Here is a 21981-nt window from a genome sequence, read left to right as displayed (position 1 = left end):
TGACATACTAGTGTCAAAAAAGGCCAGACTCTTTTGCTTCAGTGGTTGCCAATTTGCCATTAGCTCCATCATATGAAGAGAAAAAGCCTTCTTTGGTGTGCATTGGCAAGAGCAGGTAGCACGGAGAAAGTGGAAAATCGGAATTCTACATAGATATGCAAGCACTGAAATTATGTGTACCAAGTGCCCACTCTGAACACACCTATCGAAGCTTTAGCCTCTGGTTACTGAAGCACCTTTCACATGGGTCGTCTAACTTGCTTTTGATTATATATGTGGTAATTATCATCATCTGGCTTCGTCTGTTTTGATCCCTACGAGAAGTTGTGCTTTTAAACCATCCTGATTGTGCTACAATTTAGACAACCAGATGTACCCTTTTGCCTGTGAAAGTTTGGAGAAAGCAAGGTACGTGTATTACCTTGAAGTATTGGATCTGTAACATTGCTGTAGAGATTTAATACTTTTTTTGAGGAAGAACCAGATTTTGGTAAACAAATTAATGATGCACATATTATCTTGTCTAGAATGTATGATATGACATTTTGATTGTTTCAAGAGAATTTTACCAGTTAAAGATTCTTAAGTAGTTTCTGTGAAGATTATTGCTGGGCTTGTCCTTGTGTTTTGTGTCTGTTTTGGTTGCTACTTGTTGCAGCAATGTATATGGGCGTTGAAGTTGGCGCACTAGCTCAGTCAAGCTGTGTGATGCTGCAATATATATATATATAGCAATGCACATATACATAAAAAATAGCTCTGTTTTGTGTCTGTTTTGGTTGCTACTTGTTGCAGGAATAGTTATTCTTCACCCCCCCCCCCCCCTTTATTTTAATAGCAATGCACCGTAATTTTACATTCCGTAAGTTTTGTCTTATTTTATATGTAAAAATAGTTCGTAAGAAAATATATAGTCGCCGTAAAAAATATTTAATGTTACGTAAAATTTCAAACGTAAAACATAGTGTAAAATATACATAAAATGCAACTTTTCTCATCTTATGACCTATATTTTTGTTTTCTTATGTCAAATTTTATGTAGTGAATCAATATGAATGTAACTATTTGTATTTCAAACATAATTTATTTATGAAACGATCGTAAAATTACCTTGGGTGAAGAATAACTTATTTTGCCCACCTGGGTGATGAATAGTAACACCATATATATATGTTTTTCTGATCTAATTGTTTGGTTCCTATCACATCAATTTACCTGCCAACACTGCAATATAGTGCATGACTGCCTGGTCTCATCTTCTGTTTACATTGTGAATTGCGGGCAGCCGCTGCATTTCATATTTCTTTTCAGTGACTACTGCAACTCCGCACTCCAGTAGGCATTTGCAGAATCACCCAAGCAGTGGCACTCACACCGGTAGGTTTTATGCAGCATTAAGATACATTTTCTGAAACATACAAGAAATGATATTTTTCAAGGGCATTTTGTCACATCCCCGTTGCTGAGGAAGATGGTGCAGCCTTTCTCGCCGGCGAGGCCGCAGTTGCACGCCGGCCCGCTGCTCCCAGCCTGTCGACGGGCACGTCATGTACTTCGCATCGTCGCAGTGGCGCAAACCTTCCCTTCCTTTATTGCCTCAGTGTTCTCTATGTATCCAATCACGATGAGCCATGCACAATCCAGAGAACAGAAACAACTCCGTCATGATGAGGATGGTTAAGGTATGTGACGTGAAAACTGAAACCAATGCAATCTGTCTTTTCATCCTTGGACAGTGCGTTCAAGTTTCCGGACATCTTTTTCGCAAAAAAAGAAGTTCCGGACATCTTCCAAATCCAGGTAGGTTCCAATCAGTTCATTACTTATTCCAGGACACAAACTTGCCATTCCATTCGTCAGTTGTTTCAAGACGCAATTGCGGCTTTATTGAACTCAAACACGAGATCACAAGATGAACACGACGAACGCGTGTGGTGCAGTACTTTCAGCACTTGGTTTTGGGGCAGTCGTAGGTGGAGCCGTCGTCGAGCCGGAGCACGCAGCGCTTGCCGTCCTCGGGCGCGCACACGCAGGCGCACCCGTCGAGCCTCTGGCCGGGGTAGTTCTTGCAGGTGATGTGCCCTCCCTGGATGCACCGGACGAGGTCGCAGGTCGCCTGGGCGTCCCCGAGCACCACCAGCGCTGCTTGATCCACAACAAAAAACAATCAGGATGAAGTGCTGGAGAGAGCGTATCACACGAGCGTGCGTGGTTGAAAGCATGAGGATACGGATGGAGGCGTACCGGAGAGGAGGAGGACGAAGGTGAGCGACAGCTTCATGGTGGCTGCCATGCTCGTCAGCTTGCGTGTGTGCTTTCGTGTGCTGCGTCTTGAGTCCGTGCGATCTGTGGTGGTTGCCTCCAGCACCCGTGCGTTTTATACAGAGAAGCTCCGGATGGTTTGCTATCGCTTGCTTATCACTCGGCGTATGTACGGCTTTCATTGGAGTCGATGGATCCGCCGCCCTTTTGACTTTGTGCCGCGTAGTTAAGGCTCGGTAGAGATTTGACGCAAAATCACGTGGTACGCACTACTGATAGTAACACGTACGTGGTTGTATCTTCGGCCAAATATGTGTTTGATTACCTGCATAGAGCCCAAGTAGGTTCGGGCGATGTGAAATTGGACCGTTTGGTTGCCTGCATTCCCTGTCTGCATTTTACTGTTTAGCCTGCAAAGCACGGAACTTAAACCACTTCCCACCTAGGCCTGATAGGAACACTCGGTTCACCCGTTCCCCCAGCCAGGCAGGCGATGCAGAGGAGAGGAACACGACGCTGACCTCCTGCGACCATGGAGATGGCACGAGCCGATGCATGTCTTTTAAAAAGCAACAAGAGGAATTAGGGTCACCTTTTGCCGATTTGGATCGACGCCGACGAGCCGGTAAGCGGCGCTTCTTCTCCGGCCGTCGGTTCACGACAGTGGCAATTCAAGTCCTCCTCTTCTCTGACCTGTTCTGCGCCTCCTTTTGGCCGCATCGATGGTTGTGAGTTCAATCACCCCCTCCTCTCTACTTACTCACTCTAGCTAGATCTGTGAGCATGTGATAAGCTGTGGCTAGCACTGTACATTGTCGATCTATGAGAATGTGATGTTCTGGTAGCTAGTGGTGATGGATTTGTAGCTAGTGGTGATGGATTTGTAGCATGCTAGGAGTTATTTCCATGTCAGCAATGATTGCTAGCTAGTGGTGGCGGATTGGTAATATGCTAGTTGATGTGTAGTATACTAGTTTGCAAGCATGTGTGGTAGTTTTGTTGAACTCCTTGGCATGCTTTGAGATTAAAGAACATTCGTATGCTGCTGAGTTGAACTAGATGATCCGTCTGTACTTGTGTAGTACTTGTTCACACTGTCCATGTGTAGTGCTCGTTCATACTGCTCATGTGTAGTACTTGTTTGTATTGTCCATGTTTAATGCTCGTTCATACCATCGATGTGTAGTGTGCTCCACTTTTGCTGATGCTAGCGCTTGTAGAACATGAGCACACAAGAGTTTAGTCAGGCCATTGTCGTCTTCGAGAGCCAGTTGTCGGTGTCCTATGTCGAGGACTCCTGGCCTATCACTGAGGAGCAGATGACTCCTGATTCAGATGTTTACGAGGTGTCTGGTACGGTTTCACAATTTGTGCCTACAACATATGTGTTGGTTGTGCCAAATGTTGTTGTTGCTGCTACCCAAAAGGCAGTTGTCAAGGCAAAGAAGGATGGGAGGGGGAACTCTATGAAATGGGAGCCGTTCCTGTCCACATTTGTGCTTAATAAGATGTGTAAAATCATAGCCAGTGGGGTGAAGATTGATAAGGGCTTCAAGAAGGTGCACTTGAACTCTGTTATCAAGCAGGTGTTTGAGTTCCGTGGCTAGGAAGTCACCTCAACCCAGGTCTAAAACCACATCAGAAAGTAGAGAGCGAGATGAATCAAATATACAAGCTCAGAGACCTTAGCAACGCGTCATGGGATCACGAGACCTGCTCGATCCTTTCGAAGGCAGAGCAGTGCCAAGGCCACTTAGCGGGTAGCTCACGAACAACTTGTTTAAGCCAGTCCGCCATGCCAATCACAACTAACCATGCTATTGCGTTTCATTCTTAACATCACCTCAAGTTAGCAAAGCTTTCACGGCCTGGATTTTGTTGACCACCCAACTTGGTGCTTAGAAAACTTTCTTGCATCCAACATCGGGCTCCGGATCAAAGATAGTCTAGTCAAAACAACCATCATTTATTCATTTCCTTACTTCTAGTGTTGTTTATCAGTGGTCACAGCTTGGATCCAGAGTTAGTGGATCATTGAAAGTTTGAAACACATGTCCATTGCATTCGTTTCTCAAAGTGCCAATCACTATCAGTACTTCGTTAACGGAAAGCAACGCTTACTGCTTCTCGCTTAGGGCGTGTTTGGTTGCCGTGCGCTCAGTACCCGCATTGCATGCACTTCTCCACCCAACCTGGCTATGCAAATGCAGCCTCAAATGCACCATCTGCATGTTGTTTGGTTGCCTGCATGGCCTCTTGCCTGCATGGGCAGAGCCACACTGCCTGGTGTTTGGTTGCCTGCATGTTAGTGGACTGACCCAAGGCATGGTGTTTGGTTATATGCAACGCCTGGTGTGTGGTAACCTCTTTGGCTAGTTGGTGAGGTTACCACCACACTTCGGCAACACACATCATAAGCACAACAGAGTATAGACAGAGCATCAACTAGCATAATTCAGATATAAGCAGTACCACACTCCATAACAGTTCAACACATAAACCATAAACATGTTCAAAGCAGACTCGATAGTACGCTGGAAAGAGGTGGCCCGGCCCTACTCCTTGGCGGCGAAGGCCTCGTCGTGCTTCCTGCACTTGTTGACGACCTCAATGCCATCGTCGTCGAAGATGATGACCTTGAGGGTGTCGGGAGTGAGGAGCTTGAACGTCACCATGTAGCCGATCTTGATCTGATGAACGGCTGCGAAGGTGGCCCAACCCTGATCCAGGGTCACCCTGCCGTTCATCAGCTTGACCGTCACCTTCTAGGAGCAGCCGGTGTTGTTCCTGAGCTTGAACTCCGTCGGCACCGCGACGAAGTGCTTGGTGAAGTCCAGGGGCATGGGGATGCACTCAAGCTTCGGTGCAAGGATGACCTTGCAGAAGTGAGTTGGGCCATCCTCCTGATGGTAGTGGCCGTAGTTGCGGTGCTTGTTGCTGGGGGGCTCCTCCATGCCCTCGTCGTCGCCACCCTCAGGCGTCTTCGGGTCTTCCTCGGCGGTGGGCGGCAGCACAACCTCGTCGGGCATTGGGTGAAGGGGCTGCTTGCCCTTGTTGTCAACCTCCGTGCCCATCTCATTGCTCTCCTCGATCTGCACACAATTCATGGAGTCACGCACAACACAGAGTTCATGGCTAATTGAAGAGCTTGTAGTTAAAACGGCATGACTATCACTCTTCTCCTCCTCTCCATCCCCCCTATATTTACTCACCCTGCCCACCACTACTTACCCACCCCCTCTTTTCTCTCACTGTCAACCTTTCTCCTCCCCATCACCATGAGCTCTAGCTCCAGCTCCAACGCCAACCCTTCCCTCGGGTATTGGCTGGAGGGCCTTCTTCCTTGGGTGGACGGCTGGTGACCGGACCAAGTTCGAGAACACCATGGAGGTGTGCTCGAACTTCGCCTCCATGCCAGACATGCAGAAGGAATCTAATGCAATTCTCATGAAGGCCAGTAAAGAAGAGCTGAAGACGCTGATTCCTGACCCAGCGAAGGGCGCGATGGCAGTTGACATCATTCGCTGGGCCATTGAAGGAAATATGCCCTAGAGGCAATAATAAAGTTATTATTTATTTCCTTATATCATGATAAATGTTTATTATTCATGCTAGAATTGTATTAACCGGAAACATAATACATGTGTGAATACATAGACAAACAGAGTGTCACTAGTATGCCTCTACTTGACTAGCTCGTTAATTAAAGATGGTTATGTTTCCTAACCATAGACATGAGTTGTCATTTGATTAACGGGATCACATTATTAGGAGAATGATGTGATTGACTTGACCCATTCCGTTAGCTTAGCACTTGATCGTTTAGTATGTTGCTATTGCTTTCTTCATGACTTATACATGTTCCTATGACTATGAGATTATGCAACTCCCGTTTACCGGAGGAACACTTTGTGTGCTACCAAACGTCACAACGTAACTGGGTGATTATAAAGGTGCTCTACAGGTGTCTCCGAAGGTACTTGTTGGGTTGACGTATTTCGAGATTAGGATTTGTCAATCCGATTGTCGGAGAGGTATCTCTGGGCCCACTCAGTAATGCATATCACTATAAGCCTTGCAAGCATTGTAACTAATGAGTTAGTTGCGGGATGATGTATTACAGAACAAGTAAAGAGACTTGCCGGTAACGAGATTGAACTAGGTATTGAGATACCGACGATCGAATCTCGGGCAAGTAACATACCGATGACAAAGGGAACAACGTATGTTGTTATGCGGTTTGACCGATAAAGATCTTCGTAGAATATGTGGGACCCAATATGAGCATCCAGGTTCCGCTATTGGTTATTGACTGGAGACGTGTCTCGGTCATGTCTACATTGTTCGCGAACCCGTAGGGTCCGCACGCTTAAAGTTCGATGACGGTTATATTATGAGTTTATGTGTTTTGATGTACCGAAGGTAGTTCGGAGTCCCGGATGAGATCGGGGACATGACGAGGAGTCTCGAAATGGTTGAGACGTAAAGATTGATATATCGGACGACTATATTCGGACATCGGAAAGGTTCCGAGTGATTCGAGTATTTTCGGGGGTACCGGGGAGTTACGGGAATACGAGGAAGAAGCAATGGGCCTCATGGGCCAAGTGGTGGAAGAGAGGAGGCAGGGCGCGCGGCCCCCCTAGCCCAAACCGAATTTTACTGGGGGACCGGCCCCCCTTTCCTCCTTTTCCTCCCTCTCCTTCCTTCTTCTTCTCCTCCCCTTCCTTCCCCTCTCCTCCTTGGACTAGGAAAGAGGGGGGAATCCTACTTGGAGTAGGATTGCCCCCCTTGGGCGCGCCTCCTCCCCTTGGCCGGCCCTCTCCTCCCCCTTTATATACGGAGGAGGGGGGCACCCCATAGACACAACAATTGATTTGATCTTTTAGCCGTGTGCGGTGCCCCCCTCCACCATAGTCCACCTCGATAATACTGTAGCGGTGCTTAGGCGAAGCCCTGTGTCGGTAGAACATCATCATCGTCACCACGCCGTCGTGCTGACGAAACTCTCCCTCAACACTCGGCTGGATCGGAGTTCGAGGGACGTCATCGGGCTGAACATGTGTGAACTCGGAGGTGCCGTGCGTTCGGTACTTGATCGGTCGGATCGTGAAGACGTATGACTACATCAACCGCGTTGTGCTAACGCTTCCGCTTTCGGTCTACGAGGGTACGTGGACAACACTCTCCCCTCTCGTTGCTATGCATCACCATGATCCTATGTGTGTCTAGGATTTTTTTTGAAATTACTACGTTCCCCAACAGTGGCATCCGAGCCTGGTTTTATGCGTAGATGTTATATGCATGAGTAGAACACAAGTGAGTTGTGGGCGATACAAGTCATACTGCTTACCAGCATGTCATACTTTGGTTCGGCGGTATTGTTGGATGAAGCGGCCCGGACCGACATTACGCGTACGCTTACACGAGACTGGTTTTACCGCCGTGCTATGCACACAGGTGACTAGCGGGTGTCAGTTTCTCCAACTTTAGTTGAACCGAGTGTGGCTACGCCCGGTCCTTGAGAAGGTTAAAACAACACTAACGTGACGAACTATCGTTGTGGTTTTGATGCGTAGGTAAGAACGGTTCTTGCTCAGCCCGTAGCAGCCACGTAAAACTTGCAACAACAAAGTAGAGGACGTCTAACTTGTTTTTGCAGGGCATGTTGTGATGTGATATGGTCAAGATGTGATGAGATATAAGTTGTTGTATGCGATGATCATGCTTTGTTGAAGTTATCGGCAACTAGCAAAAGCCTTATGGTTGTCTCTCTATTGCATAAGATGCAAGCGCCAAATAATTGCTTTACTTTATCGCTATGCGATAGCAATAGTTGCAAGAGCAATAGTTGGCGAGACGACCATGTGACGACACATTGATATAGATCAAGATGATGGAGATCATGGTGTCATGCCGGTGACGATGGAGATCATGACGATGCTTTGGAGATGGAGATCAAAGGCACAAGATGATGACGGCCATATCATGTCACATATTATGATTGCATGTGATGTTTATCTTTTATACATCTTATTTTGCTTAGTTCGGCGGTAGCATTATAAGATGATCTCTCACTAAATTTCAAGATAAAAGTGTTCTCCCTGAGTATGCACCGTTGGCAAAGTTCGTCGTGCCCAGACACCACGTGATGATCAGGTGTGATAAACTCTACGTCCATCTACAACGGGTGCAAGCCAGTTTTGCACACGCAGAATACTCAGGTTAAACTTGACGAGCCTAGCATATGCAGATGTGGCCTCGGAACACTGAGACCGAAAGGTCGAGCGTGAATCATATAGTAGATATGATCAACATAGTGATGTTCACCATTGAAAGCACTCCATTTCACGTGATGATCGGTTATGGTTTAGTTGATTTGGATCACGTGATCACTTAGATGATTAGAGGGATGTCTATCTAAGTGGGAGTTCTTAAGTCATATGATCAATTGAACTTTAATTTATCATGAACTTAGTCCTGGTAGTATTTGCATATCTATGTTGTATTGCTCGCGTTTAGCTCCCCTGCTTTATTTTTGATATGTTCCTAGAGAAAACTAAGTTGAAAGATGTTAGTAGCAATGATACGGATTGGATCCGTGATCTGAGGATTTTCCTCATTGCTGCACAGAAGAATTATGTCCTTGATGCACCGCTAGGTGACAGACCTATTGCAGGAGCAGATGCAGACGTTATGAACGTTTGGCTAGCTCAATATGATGACTACTTGATAGTTTAGTGCACCATGCTTAAACGGCTTAAAATCGGGACTTCAAAGACGTTTTGAACGTCATGGACCATATGAGATGTTCCAGGAGTTGAAGTTAATATTTCAAGCAAATACCCGAGTTGAGAGATATGAAGTCTCCAACAAGTTCTATAGCTAAAAGATGGAGGAGAATAGCTCAAGCAGTGAGCATGTGCTCAGATTGTCTGGGTACTACAATCGCTTGAATCAAGTGGGAGTTAATCTTCCAGATAAAATAGTGATTGACAGAATTCTCTAGTCACCATCACCAAGTTAGTAGAACTTCGTGATGAACTATAGTATGCAAGGGATGACGAAAACGATTCCCGAGCTTTTCATGATGATGAAATCGATGAAGGTAGAAATCAAGAAAGAGCATCAAGTGTTGATGATTAACAAGACCACTAGTTTCAAGAAAAGGGGCAAAGGGAAGAAGGGGAACTTCAAGAAGAACGGCAAGCAAGTTGCTGCTCAAGTGACGAAGCCCAAGTCTGGACCTAAGCCTGAGACTAAGTACGTCTACTGCAAAGGGACTGGTCACTGGAAGCGGAACTACCACAAGTGATTGGCGGATAAGAAGGATGGCAAGGTGAACATAAGTATATTTGATATACATGTTATTGATGTGTACTTTACTAGTGTTTATAGCAACCCCTCAGTATTTGATACTAGTTCAGTTGCTAAGATTAGTAACTCAAAACGGGAGTTGCAGAATGAACAGAGACTAGTTAAGGGTGAAGTGACGATGTGTGTTGGAAGTGGTTCCAAGATTGATATGATGATCATCGCACACTCCCTATACTTTCGGGATTAGTGTTGAACCTAAATAAGTGTTATTTGATGTTTGCGATGAGCATGAATATGATTTGATCATGTTTATTGCAATACGGTTATTCATTTAAGATAGAGAATAATTGTTGTTCTGTTTACATGAATAAAACCTTATATGGTTACACACCCAATGAAAATGGTTCATTGGATCTCGATCATAGTGATACACATATTCATAATACTGAAACCAAAAGATGCAAAGTTAATTATGATAGTGCAACTTATTTGTGGCACTGCCGTTTAGGTCATGTTGGTGTAAAGCGCATGAAGAAACTCCACGCTGATGGGCTTTTGGAATCACTTGATTATGAATCACTTGATGCTTGCGAACCATGCCTTATGGGCAAGATGACTAAGACTCCGTTCTCCGGAACAATGGAGCGAGCAACTGACTTATTAGAAATAATACATACTGATGTATGCGATCCGATGAGGCTCACGGCAGGTATCGTTATTTTCTGACCTTCACAGATGATTTGAGCAGATATGGGTATATATCTACTTGATGAAACATAAGTCTGAAACATTTGAAAAGTTCAAAGAATTTCAAAGTGAAGTGGAAAATCATCGTGACAAGAAAATAGGTTTCTACGATTTGATCGCGGAGACAAATATTTGAGTTACGAGTTTGGTCTTCAAATTAAAACAATGTGGAATAGTTTCACAAATTCGTGCCACCTGGAACACCACAACATAATGGTGTGTTCGAACGTCATAACCGTACTTTATTGGATATAGTGCAATCTATGATGTTTCTTACCGATTTACCACTATAGTTTTGGGGTTATGCATTAGAGACAGTTGCATTCACGTTAAAAGGGCACCATCTAAATTCGTTTGAGACGACACCGTATGAACTGTGGTTTGGCAAGAAACCAAAGTTGTCGTTTTTTAAAGTTTGGGGTTGCAATGCTTATAAGAAAAAGTTTCATCCTGATAAGCTCAAACCCAAATCGTAGAAATGTGTCTTCATAGGATACCCAAAGGAGACAGTTGGGTACACCTTCTATCACAGATCCGAAGGCAAGATATTCATTGCTAAGAATGGATCCTTTCTAGAGAAGGAGTTTCTCTCAAAAGAAGTGAGTGGGAGGAAAGTAGAACTTGATGAGGTAACTGTACCTGCTCCCTTATTGGAAAGTAGTTCATCACAGAAATCTGTTCCTCTGACTACTACACCAATTAGTGAGGAAGCTAATGATGATTATCATGTAACTTCAGATCAACTTACTACCGAACCTCGTAGGTAAACCAGAGTGAGATCCACACCAGAGTGGTACGGTAATCCTGTTCTGGAGGTCATGTTACTTGACCATGACGAACCTAAGAACTATGAGGAAGCGATCGTGAGCCCAGATTCTGCAAAATGGCTTGAGGCCATGAAATCTGAGATGGGATCCATGTATGAGAACAAAGTGTGGACTTTGGTTGACTTTCCCGATGATCGGCACGCCATCGAGAATAAATGGATCTTCAAGAGGAAGACGGACGCTGATAGTAGTGTTACTATCTACAAAGCTAGAATTGTCGCAAAAGGTTTTTCGACAAGTTCAAGGTGTTGACTACGATGAGAGTTTCTCACTCGTATCTATGCTTAAGTCTGTCCGAATCATGTTAGCAATTGCCGCATTTTATGAAATCTGGCAAATGGATAAACAAAACTGCATTCCTTAATGGATTTATTAAAGAAGAGTTGTATATGATGCAACCAAAAGGTTTTGTCAATCCTAAAGGTGCTAACAAAATATGCAAGCTCCAACGATCCATCTATGGACTGGTGCAAGCATCTCGGAGTTGGAATATACGCTTTGATAAGTTGATCAAAGGATATAGTTTTATACAGACTTGCGGTGAAGTCTGTATTTACAAGAAAGTGAATGGGAGCACTACAACATTTCTGATAAGTATATGTGAATGACATATTGTTGATCGGAAATAATGTAGAATTATTCTGCAAAGCATAAAGTAGTGTTTGAAAGGAGTTTTTTCAAAGAAAGACCTCGGTGAAGCTGCTTACATATTGAGCATCAAGATCTATAGAGATAGATCAAGACGCTTGATAAGTCTTTCAATGAGTACATACCTTGACAAGTTTTTGAAGTAGTTCAAAATGGAACAGTCAAATAAAGAGTTCTTGTCTGTGTTACAAGGTGTGAAATTGAGTAAGACTCAAAGCCCGACCACGGCAGAAGATAGAAAGAGAATGAAAGTCATTCCCTATGCCTTGGCCATAGGTTCTATAAAGTATGCCATGCTGTGTACCAGATCTATTGTATACCCTACACTGATTTTTGCAAGGGAGTACAATAGTGATCTAGGAGTAGATCACTGGACAGCGGTCAAAATTATCCTTAGTGGAATAAGGATATGTTTCTCGATTATGGAGGTGACAAAAAGGTTCATCGTAAAGGGTTACGTCGATGCAAATTTTGATACTGATCCAGATGACTATAAGTCTCAATCTGGATAGTGGGAGCAATTAGCTAGAGTTGCTCCGTGCAGAGCATTGTTGACATAGAAATTTACAAAATACATACGGATCTGAATGTGGCAGGCCCGTTGACTAAACTTCTCTCACAAGCAAAACATGATCACACCTTAGTACTCTTTGGGTGTTAATCACATAGTGATGTGAACTAGATTATTGACTCTAGTAAACCCTTTGGGTGTTGGTCACATGACGATGTGAACTATGGGCGTTAATCACATGGTGATGTGAACTATTGGTATTAAATCACATGGTGATGTGAACTAGATTATTGACTCTAGTGCAAATGGGAGACTGAAGGAAATATGCCCTAGAGGCAATAATAAAGTTATTATTTATTTCCTTATATCATGATAAATGTTTATTATTCATGCTAGAATTGTATTAACCGGAAACATAATACATGTGTGAATACATAGACAAACAGAGTGTCACTAGTATGCCTCTACTTGACTAGCTCGTTAATTAGAGATGGTTATGTTTCCTAACCGTGGACATGAGTTGTCATTTGATTAACGGGATCACATCATTAGGAGAATGATGTGATTGACTTGACCCATTCCGTTAGCTTAGCACTTGATCGTTTATTATGTTGCTATTGCTTTCTTCATGACTTATACATGTTCCTATGATTATGAGATTATGCAACTCCCGTTTACCGGAGGAACACTTTGTGTGCTACCAAACGTCACAACGTAACTGGGTGATTATAAAGGTGCTCTACAGGTGTCTCCGAAGGTACTTGTTGGGTTGGCGTATTTCGAGATTAGGATTTGTCACTCCGATTGTCGGAGAGGTATCTCTGGGCCCACTCAGTAATGCACATCACTATAAGCCTTGCAAGCATTGTAACTAATGAGTTAGTTGCGGGATGATGTATTACGGAATGAGTAAAGAGACTTGCCGGTAACGAGATTGAACTAGGTATTGAGATACCGACGATTGAATCTCGGGCAAGTAACATACCGATGACAAAGGGAACAACGTATGTTGTTATGCGGTTTGACCGATAAAGATCTTCGTAGAATATGTGGGACCCAATATGAGCATCCAGGTTCCGCTATTGGTTATTGACCGGAGACGTGTCTCGATCATGTCTACATTGTTCGCGAACCCGTAGGGTTCGCACGCTTAAAGTTCGATGACGGTTATATTATGAGTTTATGTGTTTTGATGTACCGAAGGTAGTTCGGAGTCCCGGATGAGATCGGGGACATGACGAGGAGTCTCGAAATGGTCGAGACGTAAAGATTGATATATCGGACGACTATATTCGGACATCGGAAAGGTTCTGAGTGATTCGGGTATTTTCGGGTGTACCGGGGAGTTACGGGAATACGAGGAAGAAGCAATGGGCCTCATGGGTCAAGTGGTGGAAGAGAAGAGGCAGGGCGCGCGGCCCCTAGCCCAAACCGAATTGGACTAGGGGGCCGGCCCCCCTTTCCTCCTTTTCCTCCCTCTCCTTCCTTCTTCTTCTCCTCCCCTTCCTTCCCCTCTCCTACTTGGACTAGGAAAGAGGGGGGAATCCTACTTGGAGTAGGATTGCCCCCCTTGGGCGCGCCTCCTCCCCTTGGCCGGCCCTCTCCTCCTCCCCCCTTTATATACGGAGGAGGGGGGCACCCCATAGACACAACAATTGATTTGATCTTTTAGCCGTGTGCGGTGCCCCCCTCCACCATAGTCCACCTCGATAATACTGTTGCGGTGCTTAGCGAAGCCCTGCGTCGGTAGAATATCATCGTCGTCACCACGTCGTCGTGCTGACGAAACTCTCCCTCAACACTCGGCTGGATCGGAGTTCGGGGGACGTCATCGGGCTGAACGTGTGCTGAACTCGGAGGTGTCGTGCGTTCGGTACTTGATCGGTCGGATCGTGAAGACGTACGACTACATCAACCGCGTTGTGCTAACGCTTCCGCTTTCGGTCTACGAGGGTACGTGGACAATACTCTCCCCTCTCGTTGCTATGCATCACCATGATCCTGTGTGTGCGTAGGATTTTTTTGAAATTACTACGTTCCCCAACAGCCATGAATCGGGCCGTCTTCATCGACGCTAAACAGAGGAAGAAGTGGTGCAAGTACAAGACCTACTGGGCTCCTAATGACCGCCGTGCCGTAGTGTATTGGGAGACGGCTATCGTGCCGCCGGCGGTCATCGGCGTGGAGCCTAAGGTGGAGGAAGAAGAAGTGGTGCAGATGCGAGCGAGGCCGCCGGAGCCAGGCCGTCGTTCCTGGCAGATCGACCTCGACTCCGCCGAGGATGACGACGACGACCCGCCGGCCCGCACGGCGATGAAGAAGAAGATGAAGGCCAGCGGCTCGACCAGCCGCTCCGCACGCCGGTGACGGCTGCCGCGGTCAGCAGGTGTCCGTTGTCCACCCCCTATCCCCCAATCCCCCAATCCCACTTCTGCATTCCGATCTTCTATGTATGAACTCGTATGAACTGCTATGAACTAGTATGAACTACCCCTATGCTTATCTACATATTCCCCATTCCCCTCCGCCATGGATTGAATCTATCGCCGTGGATCGAATCTAGCGTGCATGTCGAAGAGAGAGAAGTGCTTACCGCCATTGATGGAGTCCGGTGGTCTTCTTCCTCTGCTCCGATCCGCCGCTGCCGGTGATGGGGTCCGGTGGTCTTCTTCCTCTGCTCCGATCCGCCGCCGCCGGTGATGGAGTCCGGTGGTCTTCTTCCTCTGCTCCGATCCGCCGCCGCCGGTGAGAGTTGGGAGAGTGGGGAAGAGTGGGGAGAGGGAGCGGTGAGGCTAATAACTGCCGGCGCTTTGGGAAGCAACGCGGCTTCTCGAGCGTGGCCGCGTGCGTGCAGCCGCCGCCGCCCATGTGCACCGCTCGAGCCTGGCCGTGGAGAAACTGTCGATTCGTGCGTTCCCAGTGAGCCAGGCCCAGAGGTGCTTTAAGAAGCGTGCGATGCAGGCCCAATAGTGTATGCGGGCTACCAAACAGGCTGATCACTTCTCGCGCGGTCCTGGTCGAGGCCTATGCAGGCAACCAAACACGCCCTTACTGCTTTCGCGTCCAAAGTTAACCAAGGAAGAGTGGAAAGTGAGTAGGGCAACGCATCTGGTCAATTCTGTTCACATTCGCTGAACTGAATCTATCATGCGCCTAAAACCTTTTATGTGTCTCAGCACATTTTGCTCGGAGAATTTATTCGAACCGTGCAAAGTTGGATTATCTACATGGACTCCCACGGAATCACACTGCCAAACAATTGGCAATGTTGAGGTAAAATGAGATTGAGAATGAGGTGTTGTTTTTATTGATGATGAACAAGGCTATATATACAATCCAAGGGATCACATCGTGCAGATGCTACTTTTACAAAGGCGGTTAACCAAGCGATGGTTGCAAAGAAGGGATTACTAGAGCTCCGTTCAACTTTAAAGGGGGTGTAAGCATTCCACATTTTAGTAACCATGGAAGTAATTTTAGAGGTGATAAAAGTGGCCGCCAATACCAAAACTATGGTCGTTATTTCCTCACAAAATTAACATCGACACACTGTCCCGCCGCTACAAAAATAACAACTTTGAACGACCACATATCCCATCGTTAAAAACCTTTTTACTAGCATTGTTTTGATCATGTGCGCTCGGTCAGTTGTTTCAGATACTCCTAGCTACTTCGGTGTTTTTTCGGTTTCCTTTTTATGTGCCTGGCCCTGCTATGAAACTTGATCAACAGACTGCATTCCTTTCGTTATTTATTCCACGACACAAACTTACATCATACTCCCTTTGTATTAAAACGTAAGATGTCTTATATTTTGATACGGAGGGGGTATTTACTAACTCCACGACACACACACACACTTGCAGCTTCATTGAGGTCGGACTCGAGCCAGCATCATGCCGAACCGCATGTAGTTCATCTCAGTACTCCGGCGTGGTGGTGCACTGGTTGGTGGAGCCGCTGTTGAGGTGGAGCACGCAGCCCTTGCCGTCCTTGGGCGCGCACTGGCAGTCGCACCCGTCGAGCTTCTGGCCGGGGTAGTTGTCGCAGGTGATGTGCCCTCCCTGGACGCACACCACGGCGCACGGCGCCTTCTTGGCGTCGCCGAACACCACGAGCGCTGCTCGATCCACGACAAAGAACAAGCAAAGCAAAGCATAGAGCGTCAGAGAAAGCGTGTCACACAGGTGTGCGTACATGGTCTGAAGCATAAGGAGTTAAGCACACGACTGGGGACGTACCGGAGACGAGGAGGAGGAAGGTGATTGTGAGCTTCATGGTGGCAGCCATGCTTACGTGTGCTGCGTTTGCGCGGTGCGATCTGTGTTTGGAGCTCGGCGCCGTTGCGTTTATATAGGGCCGGGGATGTGGGTGTACGTCCGGCTTGGGTTCAGCCAAACTGCATGCCGGGATCTCTGACCCTGTGCCGCGTACGTGGGTTCACTGGAGACTAGAAGCGACATCACGTGGCGCGCGGTACTGATGTACTCCGGTGCGTACGTGCTTGCGTCGACGCCTGCTTCGTGGATTTCAGAACAATGGCCAGGCTTCGCGTTGATCTCAGCGAGGGCGAAAAGTCAGAGGACGTTGCTGACTTGGTGGCGCGCCTCCTCTGACTTCAAGCAGCATCACGTGGCGCGCGGATCTGAGTATGTGAGGCCGTGAGGGTTGCCGTGCTGGATGGATCGGCGTCCAATCTTTTGCAAGTTGCCACTGCTTCGTCGATGCGGATCGGGTTGACCGCTCAAAAGTCGCGTCGTGGGTTCACACAGCGTTGGAGATGAGCTCTGAAGTTGGCAACAGTTTTCGTGGCCTGGATTTTGTTGACCTTCTTACTTTGAGCTTGGAAAAGTTTTCTGGCATTCAACATTGGTCACTTTCTTCATTTCTAGTGTTGTTTGGTCCGTCGACCATAAGGCATAGCAGATTAGCTCCTTGGGGTATGTTTGGTTCAAGTTGGTTGTGAACAGTTCCTGCATTGCATACACTTTTTAACCCAACTTGGTTGAGCAAAAACATGCCCTAATAAGCCATCTGCAAGTTATTTCGTTGCCTGCATCTAGTCTCCCTGCATTAGGTAATACGCAAGTGCACTTTGTTCGGTTGCCTGCATTGGCCCAAGTGGCACATGAACACTGTGTTTGGTTGCATGCTTACCTTTGTATTCTAGTTGGTGAGCTTACTCACAATGATCACACCTAGCACACCAACGCCACAACACAGCAATAGCGATGAACTGGGCGAAGATGATGAAGTTCTTCAGCTTCAGCCCAAACCGACGATCCGCCTTGACACCTCCAACCTCGCCACTGTCACACTGCTGCCTCCGTGCTTTCGCACCCAATCGGAGTAAGCTTGTTCTGCTGCCTGCTTAGTCTTGAACCCTCTATGGCTGCTATTGCTATACGATGCCACTTGTGCACTGGCTTCTTCCCATGAACTGTAAACCCCTGGAGCCTTACCGATGAACATGGCATACCACTTGCCCTAGCAATGCACAAGAGCAAGAGTTGAAGCAGCAAATTAATGGAGCACACAAGTAGCAAGCAAAGTAGCACACAAACATCAATGGAGCAGAAGAGAAGAAGTAAAGCATGCATGATCATACGGCATAGCAAGTTCTACCTAGCACTACCTTGGTGTTAACCTACCACCACATCTAAAAGAGGGTGTCGTCCTACCACCGCAAGTTCACCATCAGCATGAGGGGTTAGTATATACCACCTCACCAAAATATACAAAACATCAAATAGTTTTTCAGCCCTAGCTACACAAAATGTACGTCGTCATCGTCGTCGTCGCCACCGCCATCACCGTCGGGGATCATGCACGCTCAAGTATAGGGGGAGAAACATCATAAGATCCAAATATAGTAGCAAAGCTCGCGATACATTAAGATCGTGCCAAATCAAGAACATGAGAGAGAGAGAGATCAAACACATAGCTACTGGTACGTACCCTCAGCCCCGAGGGTGAACTACTCCCTCCTCGTCATGGGGAGCGCTGGGATGATGAAGATGGCCACCGGTGAGGGATCCCCCCCTCCGGCAGGGTGTCGGAACAGAGTCCCGATTGGTTTTTGGTGGCTACAGAGGCTTGCGGCGGCGGAACTCCCGATCTAGATTATTTTCTGGAGGTTTGGGTATTTATAGGAATTTTTTGCGTCGGTCTCACGTCAGGGGGGTCTCCGAGTCGTACACGAGATAGGGGGACGCGCCCAGGGGGGTAGGGCGCGCCCTCCACCCTCGTGGACGGCTCGGGACTCTTCTGGCCCAACTCTTTTACTCCAGGGGCTTCTTTTGGTCCATAAAAAATCATCAAAAATTGGCATGTCAACTGGAATCCGTTTGGTATTCCTTTTCTGTAAAACTCAAAAATAAGGAAAAAACAGAAACTGGCACTGGGCTCTAGGTTAATAGGTTAGTCCCAAAAATCATATAAAATAGCATATTAAAGCCCATTAAACATCCAAAACAGATAATATAATAGCATGGAACAATAAAAAATTATAGATACGTTGGAGACGTATCAAGCATCCCCAAGCTTAATTCCTACTCGTCCTCGAGTAGGTAAAAGATAAAAACAGAATTTTTGATGTGGAATGCTACCTAACATAATTATCAATGTAATTTTCTTTATTATGGCATGAATGTTCAGATCCGAAAGATTCAAGACAAAAGTTTAATATTGACATAAAAATAATAATACTTCAAGCATACTAACCAAGCAATTATGTCTTCTCAAAATAACATAGCCAAAGAAAGCTCATCCCTACAAAATCATATAGTTTGGCTATGCTCCATCTTCGTCACACAAAATGCTCCAGTCATGCACAACCCCGATGACAAGCCAAGCAATTGTTTCATACTTTAGTATTCTCAGACTTCTTCAACTTTCACGCAATATATGAGCGCGAGCCATGGACATAGCACTATAGGTGGAATAGAATGGTGGTTGTGGAGAAGACAAAAAAGAGGAAGATAGTCTCACATCAACTAGACGTATCAATGGGCTATGGAGATGCCCATCAATAGATATCAATGTGAGTGAGTAGGGATTGCCATGCAACGGATGCAGTAGAGCTATAAGTGTATGAAAGCTCAACAAAAGAAACTAAGTGGGTGTGCATCCAACTTACTTGCTCGCGAAGACCTAGGGCAATTTGAGGAAGCCCATCACTGGAATATACAAGTCAAGTTCTATAATGAAAAATTCCCACTAGTATATGAAAGTGACAACATAAGAGACTCTCTATCATGAAGATCATGGTGCTACTTCAAAGCACAGGTGTGGAAAAAGGATAGTAACATTGTCCCTTCTCTCTTTTTCTCTCATCATTTTTTTATTTGGGCCTTCTCCTTTCTTTTTTTTATGGCCTCTTTTTTCTCTCTTTTTTTATTTTTTTCTTTTCGTCCGGAGTCTCATCCCGTGTTGGAGTAAATGGCCACGGGTAGCCTAACCGACTGCCCCTGGCTCTTCCAAAAAATTATCAGGCCTTTGGGCCTCCAAGCACTCCAAGCATTGGACCACCTCCCCTGGCCGGCTACCCCCGAAGCCGACTCACGGGAGGCGGCCCAGCCTCAGCAACCTCCCCCCCAGGATATCCGCGGGGTGGCCGACTCCAGGGAGCCGGCCTTGAAGAACGCCGACTCCAAGAAGCCGGCCGAGACCACAACCACCAAAGCTACACCCACATAACGGTGACAAGACGGGGTGTGGCCACAGTGCGGCCCACTACCCCCGAGGCCCGAGGCAGGCATGTCCACAGGAGGCCGTACGGGATGGCCGTCTCCCGTTCGGCTCGGCACTGTAGCCATGCCAGCCTCAACGTCATCCACAACCGGCTCCTGTACGGCCCGCGGGCGGTGGGCCCCTTTTGCCAGAGAGAGGCGCAAAGGCGGCCCGGCCTCCCCCAGTCGGCCAGGGGTGTAGCCGGCCCCCAGAAGCCGGCTACTCCCTTCCTCGAAGCAGGAGCCCCATTAAGGAGACAAGACGAGGTAAGGCTACAGTGAGAGCCCTCGAGGTGGCACACTGTAGCCACGCTTACCTCGACAAAGCCCTTGTCATCAGAGGCGAGGCTACAGTAAGCAACCGCCGACAAGACCCTAGGCGGTGGGGCCGGCCTGTCGACCAAGAGGCCGGCAGCCGGCGGGACCCACCAGTCGGCGGGCCCCAACAGCCGGCGGAGAAGCCGGTGAGCGTAGACACTTACGGCTGGGACCAGAGCCCAGCCGGATTACCATTGTACCCCCGGGGGGTAGGCCTATATAAACCCCCCGGGGCACCCATGCAAAGGGTGGGCTTCTGAGCATAGCACACACACACCATAGATAGAGAGAAGTGAGAGCTAGCCTTGTTCTTCTTCTCCCTTGAACCCAACAGCTCTAGGAGCGATTGTAGCTACCTTTCCTGATCTAGTGATCATGCGGAGACCCCGCAGAGCAGGACTAGGGGTGTTATCTCCTCGGAGAGCCCCGAACCTGGGTAAGATCCGCCGGCGTGCATGTCTTCGCCTCATCCCGTTTCCAGGCACCGGCGACGTCTTATTGGCACCCACAATGATAAGCCACCCGTTGGCATATGTCGCACCAACCACCCGACATCCCGACTTGTGGGGGAATCATAGTCTCCATCATCCTTTCCTCACATGGGACAATGCTCTAATAATGAAGATCATCACACTTTTATTTACTTACAACTCAAGAATTAAAACTTGATACTTAGAACAAAATATGACTCTATGTGAATGCCTCCTGTGGTGTACCGGGATGTGCAATGAATCAAGAGTGACATGTATGAAAAATTATGAATGGTGGCCATGCCACAAATATGATGTCAACTACATGATCATCCAAAGCAATATGACTATGATGAAGCGTGTCATAATAAACGGAACGGTGGAAAGTTGCATGGCAATATATCTCGGAATGGCTATGGAAATGCCATAATAGGTAGGTATGGTGGCTGTTTTGAGGAAGGTAAATGATGGGTTTATGGTACCGGCGAAAGTTGCGGGGTACTAGAGAGGCTAGCAATGGTGGAAGGATGAGAGTGTGTATAATCCATGGACTCAACATTAGTCATAAAGAACTCACATACTTATTGCAAAAATCTACAAGTCATCGAAACCAAGCACTACGCGCATGCTCCTAGGGGAATAGATTGGTAGGAAAAGACCATCGCTCGTCCCCGACCGCCACTCATAAGGAAGACAATCAAAGAAACACCTCATGCTTCAAATTTGTCACACAACGGTTATCATACGTGCATGCTACGGGACTTGCAAACCTCAACACAAGTATTTCTCAATTTCACAATTACTCAACTAGCACGACTCTAATATCACCATCTTCATATCTCAAAACAATCATCAAGTATCAAACTTCTCATAGTATTCAATGCACTCTATATGAAAGTGTTTATTATACCCATCTTGAATGCCCATCATATTAGGACTAATTTTATAACCAAAGCAAATTACCATGCTGTTCTAAAAGACTCTCAAAATAATATAAGTGAAGAATGAGAGATCAATAATTTTTATAAAATAAAACCACCACCGTGCTCTAAAAAGATATAAGTGAAGCACTAGAGCAAATGACAAACTACTCCAAAAGATATAAGTGAAGATTAATGAGTAGTCGAATAATTATGTAACTATGTGAAGAC

General features: G+C 46.5%; 2 protein-coding genes across 2 annotated transcripts; both read right to left on the bottom strand.

Annotated features, from left to right (window-relative positions):
* Positions 1–1801: 1801 nt before the first annotated feature.
* Positions 1802–2372, bottom strand: LOC109773363 (uncharacterized). Its single transcript, XM_020332054.4, has 2 exons — positions 2245–2372; positions 1802–2142 (listed from the first exon to the last, which is right to left on the bottom strand). Exons 1-2 carry the CDS (start codon positions 2291–2293, stop codon positions 1946–1948), a joined length of 246 nt encoding a protein of 81 aa, XP_020187643.1. The 5' UTR covers positions 2294–2372; the 3' UTR covers positions 1802–1945.
* Positions 2373–16033: 13661 nt separating this feature from the next.
* On the bottom strand, positions 16034–16679 carry LOC109773368 (uncharacterized). The gene is made up of 2 exons (XM_020332059.3): positions 16554–16679; positions 16034–16432 (listed from the first exon to the last, which is right to left on the bottom strand). The coding sequence occupies exons 1-2, from the start codon at positions 16600–16602 to the stop codon at positions 16233–16235; spliced, it is 249 nt and encodes an 82-aa protein (XP_020187648.1). The 5' UTR covers positions 16603–16679; the 3' UTR covers positions 16034–16232.
* Between the last annotated feature and the right edge of the window lie 5302 nt (positions 16680–21981).

The sequence above is a fragment of the Aegilops tauschii genome, chromosome 4 (assembly GCF_002575655.3).
Source record: "Aegilops tauschii subsp. strangulata cultivar AL8/78 chromosome 4, Aet v6.0, whole genome shotgun sequence".
Lineage (NCBI taxonomy): Eukaryota > Viridiplantae > Streptophyta > Magnoliopsida > Poales > Poaceae > Aegilops > Aegilops tauschii.
This window is presented reverse-complemented; position numbering and strand designations above follow the sequence as displayed.